The sequence below is a fragment of the Mya arenaria genome, chromosome 4, assembly GCF_026914265.1.
Source record: "Mya arenaria isolate MELC-2E11 chromosome 4, ASM2691426v1".
Classification (NCBI taxonomy): Eukaryota; Metazoa; Mollusca; class Bivalvia; order Myida; family Myidae; genus Mya; species Mya arenaria.
In genome coordinates, this window is record NC_069125.1 from 24,069,714 (window position 1) to 24,093,135 (window position 23,422).

At 32.1% G+C, this 23,422-nt stretch overlaps 1 protein-coding gene across 1 annotated transcript; it reads left to right on the top strand.

The window, feature by feature from the left end:
• The first annotated feature begins 959 nt into the window (after positions 1-959).
• Positions 960-19,327, top strand: LOC128230289 (uncharacterized). Its single transcript, XM_052942437.1, has 6 exons — positions 960-1,025; positions 8,274-8,415; positions 11,945-12,136; positions 15,542-15,673; positions 17,435-17,712; positions 18,060-19,327. The coding sequence occupies exons 2-6, from the start codon at positions 8,311-8,313 to the stop codon at positions 18,160-18,162; spliced, it is 810 nt and encodes a 269-aa protein (XP_052798397.1). The 5' UTR covers positions 960-1,025; positions 8,274-8,310; the 3' UTR covers positions 18,163-19,327.
• Positions 19,328-23,422: the final 4,095 nt, after the last annotated feature.

Genomic DNA, 23,422 nt, shown 5'->3' on the forward strand with positions numbered 1-23,422 from the left:
GTGGGGGAAATGGCTATTGTTGTAAATGGTTAAGTTTGTACTAATCATTATATCATAAGCATGTGGTGCACCATTTTTCACATGTCCGACATCCACGACTGATCCATTCCATACCTTATTCATGATTGGGGAGAAACGGAATATGATGCATTTTTCGTTTAACGTTTATCACCTGTCGCGGTCAAAAGTACCGATTTTTAGTCAAATAAAAATAACACGAAGGCATGGGGTTGTGCGGTGTCGAACATATATTGCGACGGTCAAATCTACTGGAGTGAATTTTTCACGTACATTTATATGAATCTGAACCCTTTATTTTAGTAAGCGATATTCAGATTGTTCTTATTGGTTATTTATTTAGTTATTCTTACAGAATATAAAGCTGCACAGATTGACTGTTTGACAACTTGTTTTCATGAGTCTTGGAATGAACTCATTTTTACGTAAATGTTTGGAACTTGTGATATAAGACTGCCGACAAAAACGCCGATCGCGGTTTTTATATTAACCTTTTTAAATTGAAGTTGTATTGCTATTTAAAAGCGTTAAGTATCAACGCTTTAAGATGACTGAATTGAACGCATTGACTCGAAATCAGCTGTTTCAGAGACATTTTTTTAAATGTTAAAACTGTCAATCTGTGAGAGTGAAGCTTAAAAAGAGGGTTTCTTCGGATTCTTGGTACACACCATGGCATTCACCTGTATGAACGGAAATGCTCCGTGACATGGTTTTGTGGAGGGTTGTCCAACTCGTGAAGTTTGAAGATTGAGACATTTTATTTTGATGTGTATTGTGTGATCGCTTGTTTCTATCATTTTCTGCAATAGTTGTGACAGGGCGACGTGTTGAATAGACTTGGATAAATGAATGGCAATTTACTTCATGAATACACATCCGTTTGCTCCGTGCATTGAAATCCGTTAAAATTTGGTTGTGTGTAGCCGTATTCGATTAAATATAAATCAAGCGAACCATACCAAAACAAAAGGAAATGCCGGGGATTCGAATTCTGTAGACAAAAGGTTGTTTTAAATGATATTAGAATCGTTTTCCGCATTAAAATTAAAAATTTACAGTGTATATTTTAAAGTAAAACACGAGGCATGGTCAAAAATATGTTTAAGTCGAGACAAATGCAGTCATTACCCTTTCAAAATATTGTTTTGCTGATCTTGCCAATTAACAATAACATTGGTTTCTGTATAAAAACAACAACAACAACCTATGTATAATTTTAAAACGAGGGATGCAACGCAAGTTGTCCATTGAGTTAAAGAATGTAATTAACAAGATATAGGGGTTATTGAGGCCATAAATAATGTTTTTTTTTATTTATGAACTTTAAATGATTAATAGTTTAAAACAAAAGACTGATGAATAACAGAAACCACCATACTTTATTGAGTTAACATTAACTATATGAATATAACTGCATTCGGTTACATGTTTGCTAAAATCCATAATATGAAATTACCTTAATAAAGTCTTGGGTGCAATGTTGTATGCAAATATACGTATAACCAGTTCAAAGAAGGATAAGTTTGTGCTCCAACTACTTCATGGGTTGTATATAAATGAAGGTCACCACTAAAGTAAGCGAAAGTCGCAAATCAAGCCATGCATTTAGTAAACATTTGTGCCTCAAACTTTTGCTGTTTGGTTCTCTGCTTTCATTGTATGGGGCTGCATTTCAATACGCATACAAAACAAAACAGTTTGCTACAAAATTGGGGAGACATATTGTTTCTGTCCTGTCCATTAGTCAGTCAGTCTGTCTGTACCTCACACTTTGTTTCTGCACAATAACTTGAGTAGTCTTATACCAGGTACATAATAAATAATATGAAGTTTGGTCATGACAAGTAGATGACCCCTATTGATGTTGAGATCAGAAAGTCAAAGGTCAAGGTCGCCATGACCTAGAGGGGAAAAAACAGTTAACTATACTTGGTTTGCTAGTTGGTCATGTACATGTTATATCATATGGAAATACTGTATAGTGTAATGCACTCGCAGAACAAAATATGTCATAAAAAATAAAATGTACCGTATTTCCCCAACTATAAGGCAATCCGCTTATAAGACGACCCCCTTACTTTGCCCATGAAATCTGGCGTTTTTGTCTTGACTCTTTTATAAGACGAGGTGGATTTTTAAAGCAAATTCAGCACTTGAAATTCTCCAAGTCTGTGATAATGTTCAAGCTAAACAGTCAATTATCAACTAAATGTGTTCATTTGCTTAGGATTATTGATTTTTATTTTCCGATCGTATGGTATGTATGAACCAGCCTAGACGCAATTTTGTGAGTTAAGTGGGTTCACACAGTATTTGATTGACCTATTTACATACAAACCATTGCAGTGCATCTTTGATCTTTAGACAGCTCGTGCTGTTACGTCACAAATTGTACTGTTTGATCTGCAGCCGACGAACAGGATAAATTCCATTACATGTGTTAATAAGTTAAATTTTCGCAGCTGTTTGTTTGGATTGCAGTAAATTGTTGATGGGACTTAAATTTTGAGAAATAAATAACAATTGATGATTGCGGATAATTTAATGTTAAGATTAATAAAATGTGCATTGAAATCTGCCAGTTACATGTATGTGCATGATATATGCAAAGCCTTATAGTAAGGAAAAAGTAAGTTTTATTGACGACGTAGAAAAAATAACAATTGATTTTTTTAAATATTTTTTGTTCAAGATATTTTAATTTTAAAGGTAGCAAAATATGTTTCCTGTGAAAAACAAAGTTTTTGGACCGATAACGAGCGTTATATCGAGTGTTCATCGTAGCGAAACAAAGCAGATGGTCGTCTTAATCCGATGGGTGTGATCGTGTCACTTTTATTGGGGTGTCATCAACAGACAATAAATCAGTCAGTCAAATACCTTATGTTGAATATTCCTGATTCTGACTCTAATTCTTCAGTTTGAATTTCTTATAGACTTGCCTATAAGACAGGCCCCCTACTTTAAGGTTAAAAATCGGGGCCAATTTTCCCTGTCTTATAGTCGAGGAAATACGGTAATCAATTTAATTAGCTTATCTTCCAAAGTCAATTAATTGAGAAAATTTGCTTACTATCAGTATCAGTAATGATGACTTTCAGACAAATAGAAACTGAAATAGATATTATAAATATTATTTATTTATTTCAATTCCAAGTAGTCATTTGTTTGCCTTTGATTATTATTACAAATACTTTTTATTTTTATCACTTGATAATCATGGTTCCTTTTGGCATATATCAAAAAAACTTAGTTATTTATTGTAAAACTTGAAGGCATTTGATCTCAACTGGAGTTGTTTGTTACTTTCAATTTTAACTCACTCACAGACTTTGGTTTCACTTTGTCATTATTGTCTTTTTTTTTTCATTTCTTCTTTAAATTTTTATCTCCGCTAGGGGACCGGGGAAGATTCAAAATTCCAGGGGATTTTTTCTCTTGCGGAGGGGATATGGCATATATGAGGTTGCGATGACCTTCAGGTGAAATAAACAGTATGTTGGTGGGGACCTTAAGCTGGAAAATGGATTCCACTCAATAATGCTTGCATCCAGGATTTTCATACTTGGTATGCCAGTTTGTCATGACTTGTTGATGATCCTTATTTATTTTGGGATCAGTTAAGGTCAATGACACAATGACTTTGAGGGGGAAAAACAGTTTCCAATAATAAATAAAGAACACTTGCTAGTTTGCACTTTTAAATAATTTCATTGGTTAATATTGATTTTTGGATAAATATTGACCAATCAACAAATATTTTGGCAACTTTAACCTAACCAAAGACTTACCCAGTTTATACAATTCACTGCAACAGGATATCTTTTGGTTAGTTATTGTAAGCAATTTAATTGGTCAACAGTCTTTGTTGGATAATTATTGACCATTCAATTTACGTATTGAATAACTTAAACCAAACCGAAGAATAAACCTTTTATTCATGAAATGAAAGATATTTTCTCTCTTGGTCATCTTCTTACCAAAAAATGAATAATGATTTAGAATAAAACTTATTGCTTAACTTTTCAATATTATTATTATGTAAATCAGATTTATTCAAATTTAAAGCTGCACTCTCACAATTTGAACGTTTTGACAACTTTTTTATTTTTTGTCTAACAGTCTTGGAACGAGCCATTTTTTGCGAAAATCCATGGAAACCAGTTATATAAGACTGCTTACAAAAATAAGATCGCAGATTTTTATATTTCAGTTAAAAAATTGATGTTTTATGCATTTTTCTTAAACGGTTAGTAACGGTTTAAGCCATAAAACATTAATTTTCGAACAGAAACGATCTGATTTTTTGTCAGCATTGTTATATCATTGGTTTGCAGATATTTATGCAAAAATTTGCTCTTTCCAAGACAAAAAATAAAAAAGTTGTTAAAATGGTCAATCTGTGAGAGTGCAGCTTTAAAAGTAAAAATCATTTTTGGACAGTTTTATTACAATTAAAGAATGATTAATCATATCAAATCCAAACATTATTGAACAACTGTCAGATTTTTCAATCAAATGAATTGGTCTATAAATAACCTCTTCCCTTTTATCTGTGCTATTAGAAAATTGTGAAAATATTGTTTTTTGCATAATCAATACTTAAATAAACTGTATAAAAGAATCATTATTTCTCAAATAACTGTGGTTGTACGAACTTGCTTTACTCACTTCAGTTGTATGTTAAGTAAGACGTTTTTCACGGTAGTACCGTAGTGACGGTTACCATGTTGACGTCCATGTAACCCAATGCCAAACTAGACAGGAAACTAATCTAGAAAGATATTTTTTATTTCCTATATAACTGTTTAAATTTGTTTTAGTTTGAACTGCAAAAGATTAACTTCCCGTACATGCAATCATGATTAACCTCCATTCTCCAATAATGTTGAAGACATTTGATATCATTATTACTCAGAAGTCATCATAATATACTTTTCAAGCAATAAATATTAAATTGGAAACTGTGATTTCCTTATATTTTTTAATTTTTAGTTTACAAATTCTTTCTGTTTACTTGTTCTTTTCATTCCAATACAATTTAGTGCTTTTATTTGTATCTTCCTTGTTTTGAACGTGTAATGAAAGGATGTTTGAATTTAATAATTATTCTATACAAAAGCAATATTTTTATAGCTATAGATCATTAACATAAATTATGCAAATTCTTTTGTTCTATAATCTAAATATTAATTTGAATTTCATTTATAAGTAAAAACAATGTATGATCAATGATCATTTGTATTTGATCTCATCCATTATTCAAAGATTTCTTTGTATTTATTGTCCTAGCCTTGGTGGCGCCAGCGTCATGCACAAAACAACCTTGCAATAATTTGTAAACTGTCACGATTTTTAATTGTGCAGATATGCACATGGGTAGCAAGACCCATAACTCTGCCTAAGATTTTGAAGTTATGCCCCTTGATAAAGCGAAAAAGCCATGCTCAAACTTGAACTTGGCCATAAGTCTATAGCCATTGAAGATAATCACATTGAACTATGTACACCTGTAACCTGTCTGACAATATTAACATGTTTGCAATGACCATGATTCTGTATTTAATAAAAGTTAGGTTATGTCCCTAGCTTGACTGTAAAAAAAAAACAATCCACAAAAATTTGAATTGTGGCCCTAATTTCTCAGAACATCTTAAGTCCCTTCTAATAGGATAAAGCTCAGCTCTTTATTTTTGTTTTGGTTTTAATTGTGAAATATTTACATTCTTAAGATAACAAGGGCAGTAATGTCAGGTGCGTCCATGCTTCCCGGTTCATTGTTTTGAGTGGAAAACGTCCTCGATTCGGTGAGTATTACCACTGTTTTCTATATGTTTCAACGATAATTTTTAGAAACGACCTTGTGCACCGAATGAAGAGCAATTGCTCGTTTATGAAAACGCTTGTTTTAGATCAAAATAATGTTTGTATTAAAATATCTTGTGAAAACAATGCAGGTTCTTACTATGCTTCCCGACTCACTCAATGCATTTTTTGCTTTAAAACAACTATTTAATACCGTTTTCTTGTGTACAAACCCCACCCGATGCTTTGTTTTGGACAATAACAGTATTGCTATTGTTTTCCGAATGCAGACAGCCAATTTTGGAGTTAAATCGGCTCATTTACAAAAATGCTTGCTGGTTCATTCTGTACATTTTTAGAACCTAGGTTCATCCCAAATCTGGTAGTCCACATAAACGGCATAATAAATGAACTCTGCATACTTGATGATAAAATAAAAATATAGGTTCTTTATATATTAAAGAGACTATACACCAGATTGGCACCAAAAAGTTTTTTTTTTCTGGGAAGAAATTCAGGACAATTATTAAGAAATGTTTTACTCTTTCATATCACATTTGTAGAAAAAAAACGAGTAGGAGACTGGGTTGGAACCGGTGTCGCCAAAATTGTAGTCCAGTGTGGTATCCACTGTGCTACGAAGGCTTACCCTAAACTGTTGGAATATTTAAGCTAAATACCTAACTTGGTCATATCACGTGATTACATGGACTAACCAGTCACGCATTACAAGAGAGAATTCCACTAGGTAGACATACCTAGTAATCTTTTTTAATAGAAAAACTGCGAAAAAATAAATTAGTTTTGAACTATGTGATACTTCAGTTAGTAAGTTTCAATGCATTGTACAAATCGATACGAAGTTTATGTCAGGTTTCGACAATTTTCTCTTTTTTTCGCTATTTCATCATACAGAGTACAGCCCCTTTAAAAATTGCTTATGTAATAATGTAAGGTAAAATTGTGGATTAATTAAAACTACCTTTTTAGGAAATAACAATGAAAAGGAACTAAGAGTTAACCTTAAACAGTGTGCTATATGTTTACTTTGGCAATCAAAATGAAAAGGGAGACAACCTGCAAGAAACAGTCAACAATTTAAGGTCTTAAATGTTGTAAGTTACACCTTAGTTGATAAAACTGTTTTATATAAGGACATAACCGTGTCTCGACTTACTATATAACCTTTAAAATAATGACAGTTCTACTTTAAATAGAGAGCCCTGTCAGTGAGTGTATACCACGTGATAAATAACGTTATAAATGCTACGTCCAAAAACAAACTTTTGCTTCGAATGAAGACTTTAACAAAGACAACTTTCCTATTTCTTCACCATTTTAAATGAAATATAGCGCAGTCTACGCCGCTAACAGAGCCCCGCGTGCGGTCGTTTACCAGTGTTTGATTGAGAGTTTAGTTTCTTAAAACACTTCGACAAAACTTTTCACAATACGGCCGCCTGACAGAGCACTGTCAAAACATTATTTTGGACACAGGTTTGTCGTGGTGTTTGTTGAAACTAATCACATTATCAAACTCCGGTAATACAACGAAGGCGGGGCTCTAAGGTGGCATAGACTGCCCTTTGTTACATTTAAAATGGTGTTGTGATTGAAAAGTTATCTTCGACTTAAGTCTTCATTTTAAGCAAAATGTTACCTTCCGACATAGCATATATGACGTGATTTATCAGGTGTTGTTCACACACTGCCTACACAAAATTACCCTTTTTAGAGGTGCTATGGAACATAAACATGAGTTTTAAAAAAAATCGACGCCTTTTATTTGTTATTTCAATGTGCCAAAGATCTTCCAAATTTGGGATGAACCTATAGGTTCTAAAAAAGTACAGAATGAACCAGCAAGCATTTTCGTAAATGAGCCGATTTAACTCCAAAATTGGCTGTCTGCATTCGGAAAACAATAGCAATACTGTTATTGTCCAAAACAAAGCATCGGGTGGGGTTTGAACACAAGAAAACGGTATTAAATAGTTGTTTTAAAGCAAAAAATGCATTGAGTGAGTCGGGAAGCATAGTAAGAACCTGCATTGTTTTCACAAGATATTTTAATACAAACATTGTTTTGATTTAAAACAAGTGTTTTCGTAAACGAGCAATTGCTCTTCATTCGGTGCACAAGGTCTTTTCTAAAAATTATCGTTGAAACATATAGAAAACAGTGGTAATACTCACCGAATCGAGGACGTTTTCCACTCAAAACAATGAACCGGGAAGCATGGACGCACCTGACATTACTGCCCTTGGATAATGGAACTTTAAAGGGAAATTTTATTTATGATAATTAGGATAAACTAATTTTTATTAAGTAAACTCAAGATTAAGTAAGAAATATAGCTACTTAAGCTTGTAATGCTAACAAACTTTTGAGAAATTTTGGGGCCAGATTACTGATAGTAAAACTTAATTTAGATAATATATTTCAGGTTTGCTGCAGTACATGTATAATCCGGTGACCACACCATGCCAGCAACCAATTTCACCTGGGGAAGAAGCGAAGATTCCCCGATATTTCAAGTTTTTGGTGGCAAGAGGAAAAGCTCCTTAGGAGAACAGGATTCTAGCATTGTAAGTTGAATGTATTTGTTTTTGTTTGGCATGAATGGAGCAACTATATTGGACAATAGTTTAACCAACCATGTATTAAATTTCTTAAAAAATATAATTGTCATGTTAGTTATTCAGGGATAATTCTGTCAGATATTCAAAGAGAGAATTGGCCCCATTTGTCCAAAATTGGTGAGAGAATTTTTATTTCAGTGAGGTTTTTATAATACATGGATAATGCAGTGATTAAACAATATATAACAGTAGCTTTATTCATGAATATCAATATATTTACAATATATATCAATGTATCTATCTCTCTCTCTCTATATATATACACACTTGTTTGACTAGAAGGAAACACTTGTTAACAGTTCAGACATCATGAACATTAAACATTTTCCTGGACATTTTTTTTTTTACACTTTAATATCAAAACCTTGTAGACTAGGTGCATGGATTCTCATCATCTGATTTTTACTGTCATCATAATTGAGCAAAAATAGGATTTAAGCCATTATTTTCACGTTTTCTGATTTGATATTTTGAAGCTTCCAATATTGTAGACGCTTTTAAAATGCAGTTGTAACCCTCACAAGCAAAATTATTCCAGGTCAAAATAAGGCTTGATAACAAGTATGTGGACGATATTAATCAAAATATTTGATAAGACAAAGGCATTCAATGTAGGGGAGGCAATTTGTCCGTTATTCATTTAACAACAAGTAGCCATCAGCGTATATGCTTAATTTTGTAAAACAACAAAAGTGAAAAGGCACAAAATACACTAACTGCCATCAAGTGTGAGAATATCTCGCATTTATGTGATTTGCGTGCGATTTGGACGTTTTTTTTATGCGAGAATTCACTGAAATCGCTTACTAGAATTATCCCTGGTTATTTATTATATGAGATAATTATAAATTTTCAGCTTTGAGTGTATTGTTACATATATATATTTCATGAGTCAGAAAGTGTTCTTGATAATATTTGGTTTCTATCAAAAATGATACCAGTATATTTTGTTCATATTTAAAGAATTATATTTACTGTAACTGGAATTGTTTATTGATATCTTAATATCCTATTTAATATGAACTTTGACAGTTACAAGAGTTATAAAAAACCAGTTCAAATACCTGATTGATTGAATGAAATGCATGAACTATTGTATATAGGTGCCATGCGTTGATCATGTACTTCTTTCTTTTTTAACCAAAAACAATACATCATTATTATTTTATGATTATAAACAAAGACTTTAACGAAATCAATTAATCTATGTTCTTACAAATGATAGAATGAACATTAACAGGACACATACGTGTCTTTCTGTGTGTGTTATGAAATTAATGATTCATGGCATCAATGTGGCTACATCTGTATTATAAAAAATCGGATCCTTTTTTAGATAAGCAAAATGTGTTAAACTGTTTGATGCAAGATGAATGTTCTCATATGAGTGATAACAAACTGAGTGAATAACCCATTATCTTAATTATTGTGTTTTAAGAAGACTGCATTGTTTTGATAAAATAAAATAAAATTGTCAGATGACAAGAAGATAAATTCAAAGATTATCCTTATAATTATATGCTTCATAATTACCATTTTTATATAATATATAACTGTGATTATCATGAAGTCGTGATTTAAAGATTTTCACTTTGTATATCAATTGACATGATGCTGAACAACCTTGATATAGATATTCACAGTTGTTAAACCAATGGAGAAATTTTCTAGTCACATAATATCCCTGGACATATAAATGCACATAAATATATACCGGGGTATGTAAATATTGAGGACAGTCCTTACTGGTTTAGCTTCATGCCAGTTGGAAAATATTAATTATACATATTCTCATATTTTTTAAAAAATCCGAAGAAAGCTGGCATTTTTTATTGATTTAAAAAAACAAAAACGCTTTTCATATAATTATGATTATGCTAAAATAAAAACGATGTTGAACTGTGTTTTTCTCGGTGTTTTTATTATTATTTTTATTTAAAGCTACATGTTGAAAAGTTACTGTACTCTTTGTACATCAAAAAGGACAAATGGCATATTGATGCATTCTTCTTAGTCATACAAGTTTTCAACTGATTGAAAATACTGGACACAATATATGCCATTGAATATTATTATTATAAGGTTTTTCAGATGTGAGTTTCATACGCAACAGTGCTTAAATTATTTCAAAGAATAATCCAATTTTACCATTCTATCAACTATATTGTATTATATATTATATTGGCACATATGTTCAGTACAATATCAGCGTACGTGTACAAATGTTGACACTTATCAAATCAAACATCACATTGAGTTCCCTCCCTTTTAATTGAAATATTCGATGCTTGTGAGAGGAAATCACTGGGTTTTTGTAGGTCATTTTTATTAAACGTTGTTCTATTTTTTGCTGTTTTGGGTCAACAGTCCTACTTTAAGGCTATTTGGCTATTTTAAGATCTTAAAAAAGTCACATGAAAATAAATGTATTACCACCATCAGATTATGAATAGCTACTTAGGTGCTAGATCTATCACCATCCAGTTACGTAAGAATCACTCATTTGAAAATGTTGTTCAAATGAAAAATTTGTTGGACTTTAGACCTAAGATAAAACTTATTTGATAACCTGATCTAACCAAATAATGGTCTTTGAAATGAATATTTAAAAACCTTATTATGGTTTTAGATAAATTGCAAGAATTTCTGTAAAATTTTAATGCCTTAAACGCCTTCCAGTTCACCACACGTTTTTGCATATGTCATTCCTGTCAAACAATGTAGGAATGTATTTCCGCTTCATTAAGGAACATCTTTATACCATACTTATTTTAAGATGAATCAAATGAGGAATAATTGCAATTAAATAATGACAAGAGTTTTCTTCATTATTGATTTCGTGTCTAATGTCTACGTTAAGAACAATCGATGATTTTTTCGTTTGTGACATTTACTAATGGGTATTTTTATCATCAGTAAGGTTGATTTTTTTTTTATCAAAGGCAAAACTTAACATATATTTAATTTGATGATTCGCTTAAGAGCAGGAATTATTGATAGCAGCATTGTTTTTAACAGTTTGCACTGATGAAAAAACCACAGACATCTTAAATGGGAAAACATATGTTTTGGTTGTTTGTTGTTGCTGATTAAGTTACATTTGTTTACAAGGGCATTGTAAACAGTCATAATTGAGTAGGTAAAGCAAATCGATCGATCAATTGAAATTGAATTTTAAATGCCATTTTAATGTTACAAATGTTGAGAATGAAAAAATCTTACACCGTTTATTTATTTGTATAATTCTATTTCAGACCTCTCTAGCCATCTCAGTTTGTCATAATGTAATTTGCAGGCATGGGCATTTGTTGCAGTCCATTTACATTTATTATATACACAATTGTAATACCTAAAAAATACTATTACAGATACATATGCTGACTATGGGAGGCTTCGACATTCATTCATGCTAAGCAAACTTGTTATTACCATTAAATCCACCCAATTTCAAAAACATATTCACTCAACATTTCAGACTACCAAAAGCAAGCGCCAATGTACGGAGTACCATGTGACATCGCTTAGCTGTAAAGGGGGGGAGGAGTCAGAAATGGAATCCCTAGACACCCAGCCCCGCCCCACTGATCAGGGAATACCCAATGGTCAGTACGGCTATATGGCATGTCCAGACATGGTACAACCATGCAGACACCTTGCGGAGTCTCAGGTATGACATACATACATGTCACTTTACAAATACCTTTAAAATGTATAATGATTTTGCATGTAAACTACTGGATCTTCTTATAATAAATAATGGGTTTTCCCTGTTTTTTTTGGCACACACCATGTGATCAAATCAATAACATTCAAGCTGGAAAAGAAAGTTTATTGAAATCTTTCATATTAATAACCTCTGTCACTGAATTGTGAAGTCAAAATGATTGGGATCAGCTATATTTATGGGTATATTGGTTTATTTGTACTGACAGTGTGTGCGTCCATTAGAACCCAGTTAAGATTGATGTCTTTATTTATCAAAAGCTGTTGTTCAAATCTAAATAATAATAATTAATATATACGCACTTGAAACAACAAAAATATTTTATAAAAGAGATTGCAGACATGGTTCAGTTAATTGACGTCATTATTTGCAAATAAATCAATTGTCCATAATAAGTTGTATTCTTATATGATTTATAAAATATTTTTCCATAAAATTGCCGCATTCTCACAACTCTTACCTCAAGCAAAAATGTCTCAACCGCAAACCATATTGACGTACTTTCAAGGAAATGAATGGTTCACATCAATGATTAGGTATTCAGATTTAATTGCACAACAGGCTGTTTTTATGATTATTTTAGTACACGAATTAGGAATCTAGTTTATGATGTTTTTTCTATAAGATGTTGGTGTTACTCTAATCAGTACATCTAAAAACATAAACATTTATTGTCATACTTTAATGTGCAGGTTCAAAGATAATATACAAAAGTTATATGAAGTTTGTGTGGATTCTTAAAAAAAAACCAAACATGGTTGCCAGGGGCTCGGCTACTTTTCAATCTAGGTGCAGGCGGCATCCAGTATATTGTCCGATCAATAACTTTTGACCCCTTTGTCTAATCAGGGGAGCGATAAGTGCCATCTTGAGCATGTTTAAGTTGAAATTTTACAAGAAGTAAAATCACCCTGACAAACTTTATTTAAGTTGTGAAAAAAGCTTTATATGATCACAAAAACTTTGCTTTTGTCAAACACAATGTTCAACAAATGGTATGTTCCTTTTTAACGAAAGCTTAAGTAAGATGCATCCATGGATGTATTAATTTGATTGACGATACTTGGAAAACCATGTGAGAACAAAATGTTACATAATTGTGGCGACAATTCAACAGTTTTTATCCTGGCATATTATGAACAGAACAGTATTTTGCTTATGCAAAGAGGGAACCAATGCAGAACAATTTCACTGTAATGAATTAAGAACTCATTGGCCCTCATATATTTCAAAACTAAACCATAAAATGTATTTGAAACGTTAAATATGCAAATCAATTTCTTTAAAGCGGTTAATAGCAAACAACATTTTTGTTTAATTCATTAAAATGAAAACACTTTGAGATGAAGAATAACTTTATTGTTCAAGGGTTTGCATATTGTAGTTGAGCACAGAGTTAAGTTTAAAGGTTTTAAGGTATGTCCACGCTGATTGTCAGCCTATAAACCCTGTTCGTAAAGGAAAACATTTATCCAAACTTGTGGATAGGGTTTGTCCATTGTTGAAGTGTCTGTTGGGCCTTAGACTTGCGCCTTGAAACAGAGACATTGTAAACTTGTAGCTGCTGGGCTTTTTTCTATAATTTACATTTGTACTTCTAAAATCTAAGGTCTTGCCTCTTAGATTTTAGTAGTACAAATGTAAATTATAGAAAAAAGTCCAGCAGCTACAAGTTCACAATGCCCCTAGTGCCTAATGCCTACTAGTGGTATATGTGTCCTCCGTTTTCACCTCACCAAAGATGTCGTGAATTGAAATCCATTAGGCATAGTTCTCTTGGTCTCTAAAATGAAGCTTACCGTACTTCTACCTAGAGCTTGAAGTTGATTCACATCTTCTTATTTCTACCATTAAACTTTATTATTTGATCAGAAATAAGGAATAAGAGGCCATTAAAACTGACAATACTTTTTTATGTCACATGTTGTATAGGTATAACTGTTCAGTAAATACTTTATAGAGCAAAATACTGTCCATTGACAATGGGCAGTTCCAACTTCTAGGACATAACTGTGTATCCCTGTGTACCTATTATCAATTCTTCATTGTGTTATCATCTTTTCACAAATATTAGGATAAACAAAAATGATGTGTTCCTTCATGTAAATTAGGTAATGTGTTGATAAATGGCATTCATTGAGGGGTGCCTGAATTCAACAATAACAATGTGGTTAAAAGTGAAACAGTCATTTGACATAATAATGACTATTAAAAAAAGAAGGAGGGCTATAGTACTCATCTCAGTGTTGGTGTCTGGGTAGAGTTTTAGGGCAAGTTGGCATTTTCACTCCAAACTCCCAATACTGTTCATTCAATTCACTTCACGCTTCACATAATTAGGTTCCGTAACTCCATATCATCCTAAATACAAATTATGGCCCCTGATTGATTTGGAAACTAAGTTTAAAGTTCTAGGGCACTTAGTGTCAGGTTATAGTTTTAGAGCAAGTTTAGATTTTCACTAATTACTCCTTTATTCAATGGACTTCATACGTTACACAATTGTTGCAGGCCATCAAACAATTAGGTTACATAACTCCATGTTATCCTAAATACAAATTATGGCCTTTGATTGACTTTGAAAGTTTGTTTTATGTTTTAGGGCAAATTGGGGTTTCTTCACAGATCTCAATAAATGTTCATTCATTGGACTTCATACTTCACACAGGAACTGTTGTTCAAGGCCATCACACAATATATTAGTTTATTTAACTCCGTATTAACCTAAATAGAGATTATGGCCCTTGATTGACTGTTTTTAACTCTTTTTTTCTGATTGTTTTTGACCGGCATATATAACATCATTTATGCATCAATTTCTAAAACAAAGTGTGTATAGTTCATTGCGCTGTCCTATGGCAGCTCTAAAGTTTGTTTACACAGTGTATTTATGCAATATTGCTCAGGATTTTGATTATCATCGTGTGATTTCTGTGCTGCTAGTGAATAACTGTACTGTAAGGGAAGTAACCGCAGTGTGGAGTATTGCTACAATCACACATGCCCAGCATCAAAGATCTGTAACCTTGATCTTGTTTATTTGCAACAAGGATCAAAGGTTAAAACCAAAAAGACAATCAGAGACAAACCCGACAACAAACACATATTGCATCAATAATTAACTATTTTTTTATCTATTCAATACATGTTCGCCTTGTCCCCTTAGAACGGCCAGCAAAGAGCAGGGGATAGATCTATAAGGATAAAATCGGATTCAATAAAGCATTAAGCACTACAAGGCTTTATTCTTATTATAGACTGATATTATTCCATACATTATACGACAATTCTGAACTACTCAAGGTAGGAAGCCGATGTTGCATTCTCAACATTTCTTTCTCTTCTCAGGTTTGGAATACACGTGTTCCACCTCTTCCTGATTCTTCGGGTGACCATGGAAACAACAACAACAACAACTGCGGCATATTCAACAACAATGTCTCTGGTTTTAATGCAGGAGCAGAACTTAACAACAATCAGGTACATATAAGTTTTTTTGGGCGTTAAATAATAAGTAAACACTAATTATGTGCAAACTTCTATGTTTCAACATGTTTTCAAATTTAAATTTGTATCGTAATAATAACCTAATTCATTTGATAAAATGCAATTTGTCTCAGATATATGCATATATTACAGTGATATATATGTATTAGCTCAATTACCTTATGGCCCCTCTGTGTTTGTCATTATTCTGATGTTATTCAAGTGCACAAAAGTTAACATTTAAATTTAAATCCCAAAAATGTATCCATTAAGCAGAGATTACGTTGCATATTTATGACATATACTAAGTTCATACTAAGTCAGAAGTACATGAAGTAAATTGAATTGAATTATTATATTAGATAATAAAATCAGAAAAATTGCGTATATATTTTATTTAAATGAATGTTTGAGCGTAGTGGAAATCGTTTCAATCATATTTGAAATGCATGTTTTTTGTAAGCAGAAGGCCACAATGTTAATTAATGTAATGTTTAAGGATTTTTTCTATGATTATGACAAGAGTGTGTAATTACCTTTTCAAAATAAAGATGATAATTATTAATATTATTTTATTATAATTATTATTAATTATTATTATTATTATTATTATTATTATTTTTATTATTATTATTATTATTATTATTAATAATAAAATAATAATAATAAGTAGTAGGAGTAGATGGTGTAGTAATTTCAATTTTGCAGTGAAGTTTAAGTTGGGAAACTAAATGATTTATGCCAAAATGCATTATATTGTGAATCAGTTTAAATGCATTAATTAAAATTACATGTTAAACACTAAAATTCATTGATTTAATTATTATTAATTACTTTAACATCCGAGGCTGATGTTGGATGGCGGAGATAGCCGAGGTGTTCAGGTGTTATTTAATGATGAGTTGGGTTTGAAATATGGGGATTGTGGTGTTGGCAATGCAGTTTGAGGTATTAATGTTTACGGCTTATAGTTTGGTCAGGAATAAAAAAGAGGTCCTTGATTATTTGTACAATTGAACAATATCAGTTTTTATCATTTTATCGAATAATTTTAGTTAGGTTTAACATAAAGAGACCAAACTTGGTAATATTACATCATTATTGTATTCCCTTCTAAGTCAAAGCGGCGTAGTTGAGCATGCTGTCTTACGGCGGCTTTTGTTACTTTTCATCCAAATCTAAATTTCATTTTATTTTGATGGCTTTTAAATTTGTTAACTGAGAAAATCTGTGTATTTTTCATGATAATCAGGGCTTCTAAAAACTGACAATTTGCCAGATTGGACTGATTTTCATCACACCCGACCAATTTCAGTAACAAAAATGGTGAAAAAATTTGTATATATATATTTTTTATATATATTCGGTCCAAAACCACCAAGTCAGTAAAAATTGTAATACAAAAACCTGATTTGTCATTCACACATCCCCATAACACTGGGTGGTGTGCCTGTTGAACACACAACTGGGCTTATTGAGATTTCAAACTTTTAGAAGCCCTGATGATTAAACTGTAATAAAATATGCAATTCATGTACCAGCAATTTGTTATAATGTAAGGGCTATTATTATAATTCATAAACATAAGCAAACTCATTTAAGGCAAATATTTATGTAAACCACAAAGCTTTACTTGTCATTTAATTTATTATGAACAACTGGAATAGAATAGTGATTGATCCATAACTTTCTTTCTTAAATCAACCTTCAAGATATATCAAAGTGCTCGTTAAAATTGAACAATTTATATTCCAGAACGACATGATCATGGATCTGAATGATGAGGTGTATTCTACAGCCGCCCCTCCCCAGAATCTCAACCCCTTTCCCAATACCACCCCCATCCCTCCTCACATCCCCGGAGCTCACAGTAACCCTTTGTTCCTCCCCCACCCCTCCGGCTCAATCCTCCCCCTAAACCCTCAAACGGATGCAGAGTATGAGGCAGCTTGCAATATGATGGCATCTATGGAAGGAGAGGGGGCACCAAACCCTCAACAGTATAACACAGCCTATTGTGACCAGTTCTGTGTGTAAGTTTATACGATATCTAGGATGTTGAAACTTCCTTCAAATTAAAATGTAGCCTTTAAATGGGTCCTCTTTCAATGTTTTCTTTAGAAAATTTCAAAATAACAATCATACAGTGTACATATAACTTGATATAAGCATTTGCTCACTTTATTCATAGAATTTTCGTTTAAGTATTTAATTAATATTGTTGTATTTTAATTTTGTGAACATGCACTGATTTGTATAACTGTCAGCATAAATGCACTGTTTATTTGATCACAAGTCTACAGCATCTTGAACATCTTCATGTGTTTAACATATCCTTATCATCTGAGGTTTATAAGTTTTTCATATCCATAATTTTCAGAGGGGGTCACAGAAGTCCTTCATCGGGAACTGTACGCTGCCAATGTAAGCCTTCCTGGGAAGGCCTACACGATGTCCGTCCGTATGTCTCTGACTACTATTGATCTCACTCATCAAAGTGTTCACTCGTTGTGTTCACTCGTTTGCTTCTTCGCGCACAGTGTTTTATATTGACAGTTTTATTGGGTTTTTACTTTTTATACTGTTGGATGTTGTCTCAGTTCAAGGTTTTAATAGTTATGAGTTGATGACTTTATTGTTGATAGTTAATGGTTTGTTTGTAAATATTGTGCTAACTTTGTAATTTAATCTTATTTCAGACAACTTGATGTCTGTCTTAATCAATGTCACTAAAACTGCGATATTGGTTTTTTGTTGTATAAATTTAGTAATACGAGTTTAGTATATAGATTTGTATTGTACCAGTAGTAATGTTTAATTCTTGCAAACATGCAAATCTGCCAATATAAAAGAAAGATAGATTTAGGCTTAAAGGTTGCACTCTCACAGATTTACCATTTTTGCAACTTTTTTATTTTTTGTCTTGGAAAGAGCAAATTTTTGCGTAAAAAGATCTGCAAACCAATGATATAAGTTTGCCGACAAAAAATCAGATCGTAGGTTTTCATATTTCCGTGCGAAAATTAATGTTTTATGGCTTGAACCATTATTAACGGTTTAAGAAAAATGCATAAAACATCAATTTTTGAACTTAAATATAAAAATCTGCGATCTAATTTTTTGTCAGCAGTCTTATATAACTGGTTTCCATGGATTTTCGCAAAAATTGGCTCGTTCCAAGACAACAAATTAAAAAGTTGTCAAAACGTTGAATCTGTGAGAGTGCAGCATTACTCATGCAAGTTTCTTGTTTAAAGGTTTAATTTATGCATGTATTCTACAAGGTTTCATACCTTTATGGCTTAGTATAGCTTATAATCTATAAGCTCATTAATGTAAAGTGTATTTTGGCAGGACATGTATGCTTTAACATTTTGTGAAAGGTTCATTATAATCCTCATTCATTTGTAACATACTGAATTTTACTATATTGTGTTCAAGATTACCATATGTTAAATATTTTATAAAATCAAATCATTTGTAAAACAGGAACCAGAAAACAGTTACATCAGGTCTTAAGTTGTTGTATTTCTTACTTTAACAATTGAAATATATGTCATAAGTTATTGAGGACCTTCAATATATGGATGATATGCAATATATTTTGAAGATATATGTGAATGAGGCTTTAAAAATGTTTTGACTTTATGACATTTATTTTTATTTAGCCCCACCTTGGCATCTATTTTAAAGGGACTTGCTCATGTATTTGGACCGAATTTTTTTACACAGTAATGCATCTGAAAACACTAAAACTACACTTATTTTACTCTTTGTTATCGAAATTGTCGAAAAAAATAATGTTAAAAACCTGGTTTTAAAATGAGAACACTGAAAACAAAACTGATCACCTTCTTCTGACGCTATTCAAAATCGTGGACTTCCAGCCGTCAGTATATATTAGTTTAAACACTCCTATTGATTGCCACACTTTATTTTGTCATAAAAACAAATGCATTTTACAAAACATGAGGGAGTCCCTTAAAGAGACTACACTATAAATTTCCATATTCAGGGCAATGCTCTTTATAATTCCCCCACCAAAACCAGCTACCGTTTAGTTAGAATGCATTAAAAATAGCGCAATTTACATAATAAGAAAATATTCTAAACTTCCCTCAATTTCTAAATATCACATTATAAAAAGAACATGATTGAGCTTTATTGCATAATTGAAGTTATTTTTCTTGGTTTGCACGTAGTGTTTGAAAACCATTATTTTTCAAGTGGAAAAGTAAAACATCAGTCAGTCATTTGAGTCAGCCCTCGCTTAAAGCGCTACATTATGGTTTGACCCCGTCTACTAACCCGTTTGACTTGTTGAGAAAGATGGTCGCCGAAAAGAGGAAGATTACTTCCACATGTGGGTGGGGTTTAAGCCAAGTAATTTAGAAACCAACATTTTGTGCAATCGCGATGAAGGACAAATTCTTTCTACGAAGAGCAGTCGCTAAGTTCTAAGACTAAAAGAAAAACATGTTATCATTTTCCAATGTAAGATAATACATTAAACAATTTATATGAAGTTAACACCTGCGTTTTAAACTTAGTTCCAATACAAAAGTGCTGTAAAACTTGTCGCCCAGGCAACCAAGGGTCGACTTTACTGCTAACTACATGAAGTATAGCTCTTTTTATTTATTCTTCACGTCTATATAGAATATAATGTATTAGAAATACTTTTAGGATCATATGATGCATCAAAATAAGGTGGTGTCATTTAAAATGACATCAAAATTCTAGAAACATTTATCGGCACGGCGCAATGCTGCAACAGTGTTTATGCCTTATATTTGTTTTATGAAAGGAAACACTCAGAAACATTTGGTTAATAAACATCCACACGCTTTTTTAACTAAAGCATAAACTATTCTGGAATAGCATTTGGTTATCCATTGAAGACGTATTAATAGGTTAAATGTTGGTAAACAACATTCGCTTAGAAGGACTCGCTCATGTTTTTACCAAAATTAGTTTTCCCAGTTCCTATGATATCGGAATTGCAGGAAATGATGCAATTAAAGTATAAAATAATATTTTGGTTTTAGTGGAGTATCAACCCACTGCAGTGAAGTCAACAACGACTTCTACAACAGTGATGAAGATGACTGAAGCGTTTTTCATTTTTTTTTCTCAAAAAAGCGTTTTAGAAGAAAATGGATGTTTACATGCTTTGAAATAGGAAACTATTTTAGGCCGCTAGGCCGCCAGGCCGCTAACTTCACGCCGCTAGGCCGCTGAAGTGCTTGATCGACTTTTTTGAAAAAAGTTAAAAACGCTTCAGAGTGGTAGCTTGTGCATAAAACAGTTAATTATTATTGTTTTAAATTAAAACGTATAGAAACAGGTTCTGAATAAAAAAACAATTTAAGGCCGCTATGTAACTGTATGAATAAAAATCTTTGATTTATCATTGTTTTTAAAAAAAACGCATTAACAATTGCTTGGAAATAGAGAAAAAAATAGGCCGCTATGCCGCCAACTTCACGCCGCTAGGCCGCTAACTTCACGCCGCTAGGCCGCTAAATTCACGTACATCAAATATTGAGTCAATAAGCATTTGAACTACAGAAATGCATAACATACATACAAAATAAGGAGTGATGAAATGCATAAACAGTGAGTAAATCACAGAATTGAGAATAAACCATAATTGGTTTTACTAAGTCTCTCTTCTGTTTTCATTGTTAGAGATATGGCGAGAACAAATAATTGAAAACAAATGTTTCAGGAATTGTTTGATACACTACTGCTGGTACGAAGTGATTGAAATATACGAAAATAACTGGTACGATATGCGTTTTACGCCAATTATGGCAGTATGCTGTAATAATATAACTTCTTACACAAGTGACGTAAAATTGTGGCCTAATGCTAGTAAGCAGTGCGATTCTCTGGTCGGCAAATAGAAGACAAGTGAATCGCATTGCTTACTAGCCTTCAACCACAAATTTGCGTCACTTAAAAACTTTTGCTATTTGGGGATAAGAATGCCCCATCAGATATAAACAAGACTATTTTCCAACATGCACACACAAACGTACGGATTTCACTGTGGAACCAAGGAAGATCTGATGATCGAATGTTGACAGTTTTGTAAAGTATATATTCGCGAAACAACAGCATTAATTGGTGTGCAAAATTAGACGTGCACACATCTATAATAGGGTCAATACATGAATCCCAGTTAAAATCTGCAATAAGAGACGCAGGCCTTCAAAATAACCTTCCGAGATTTTCCAAATTACCTCTTAAAGGCAGGACTGGTTATCTTCGTATATCAGAAAGTAAGTGATTGAAAATGTTCTGTGAATTGAGTGTCAATTTTAATCAGTGGTGACAAACCATATTGCGTACAAATATTTTCGATCTTGTATTTTGAGAGTTGCTTGACACAATCGAGAATATGATCTCCAGTAACGAGGGTATCTGTTATACTTTAATACTGGAGGACGATAGAAGAACCCTAACAGTTGATGGTTTTGCGTAAAGGTATTCGAAAGTGTGATCTTTAAAGACAATATTTGTTGAGGGGTTCCAGCTGTCCATATCTTAATTTTGACACTCATTATGATTTGCCACACTTTATTCCGTAATTACTTTTTTTGTAGAAATTGCATTGTACAAACTATGAGCGAATCCCTTTAAGAAGATGCCAATTTACAATGTAAACAAACATAGTGGAATTGACATACACATATTGCTAATCCACGAGGCAGTACTTTCATTTATTTCTATACAAATTTTACATATCTTTAACTGTTTTTAAACAATATTTTGCTAACAAATGTTTAAACGTATTCTTAACTTATGTACTTTAATTGTATGTACTTTAATTTAAATTATGAATTGTCGACTAGATTATTTACTAAAACACTTTTAAAATTGATATCACATTCATTTGTCACTCAATTATGCATAATTCGTAATCTACAACTAAATATATATGCCACTATAAATTAATACTTTTTGAAGGTTAAAGCAGACTTGTATTTTAGGTTAAACAATAATTTAAAAAAAGGAAATTAGTAGTTGCCTCTTTGATCTAATTTATCTTTATATTATAAAAAAGGACAAAATTGCATTTATTAAGCCATTATGGTTGATGGGAATTAAAATTATACAATTTTGGAGCATTTTATTTATAATTTAATTGAGATGCATCAGCGTTTTGAAATTAACTTAAACTATTTATGGGATAAAAGATATAAAGTGTTAAGGCTCAAAAAGGTGTGAAACAATAATATTCAAATAATTAGTTGATCAATGGATGCCTTTGTGTTATATATGGTTTGTCATCTATCTGATGATGTAAATAATATATTTATAAAAGTAAACCATGATTATTTGTAAATTCTATTGAATGTTTTAGAATCACCTAAATTATCACAACGAGCTGTAACTTGCTTCTCTATTCGCTACCCTCCGAGTTTCTTTTTGGTTTTAAATTTGAGAAGTTTTAAAATAAGCATTTGTCCTTTATTGGTATTGAATCGTTGTATCTAAATTAGAAAATATTGTATTTATTTAATCCACTACTAAATGCCGTAGCCACGTTAATTTTTATTTGATGATTAGGGATATAATTTATTACAAAATATTTCGGCTATTATATTGATTTTTCTCTTGTGACTCACCTTAAATAGAAATTGATGCGTAATATTTGGTGAATTTTTCATTTGACAAAACAAACTCACTATGCTTCATAATGAATGTTATTTATTTTCAATCTGTGCTGATCAA

Excerpts from the sequence above, each read along its gene's own strand:
- LOC128230289 (XM_052942437.1), top strand. The coding sequence starts at position 8,311 with ATGCCAGCAACCAATTTCACCTGGGGAAGAAGCGAAGATTCCCCGATA. Across the intron at positions 12,137-15,541 it reads GACACCTTGCGGAGTCTCAG|GTTTGGAATACACGTGTTCC; the intron begins GTATGACATACA and ends TTCTCTTCTCAG. Across the intron at positions 15,674-17,434 it reads CAGAACTTAACAACAATCAG|AACGACATGATCATGGATCT; the intron begins GTACATATAAGT and ends TTTATATTCCAG.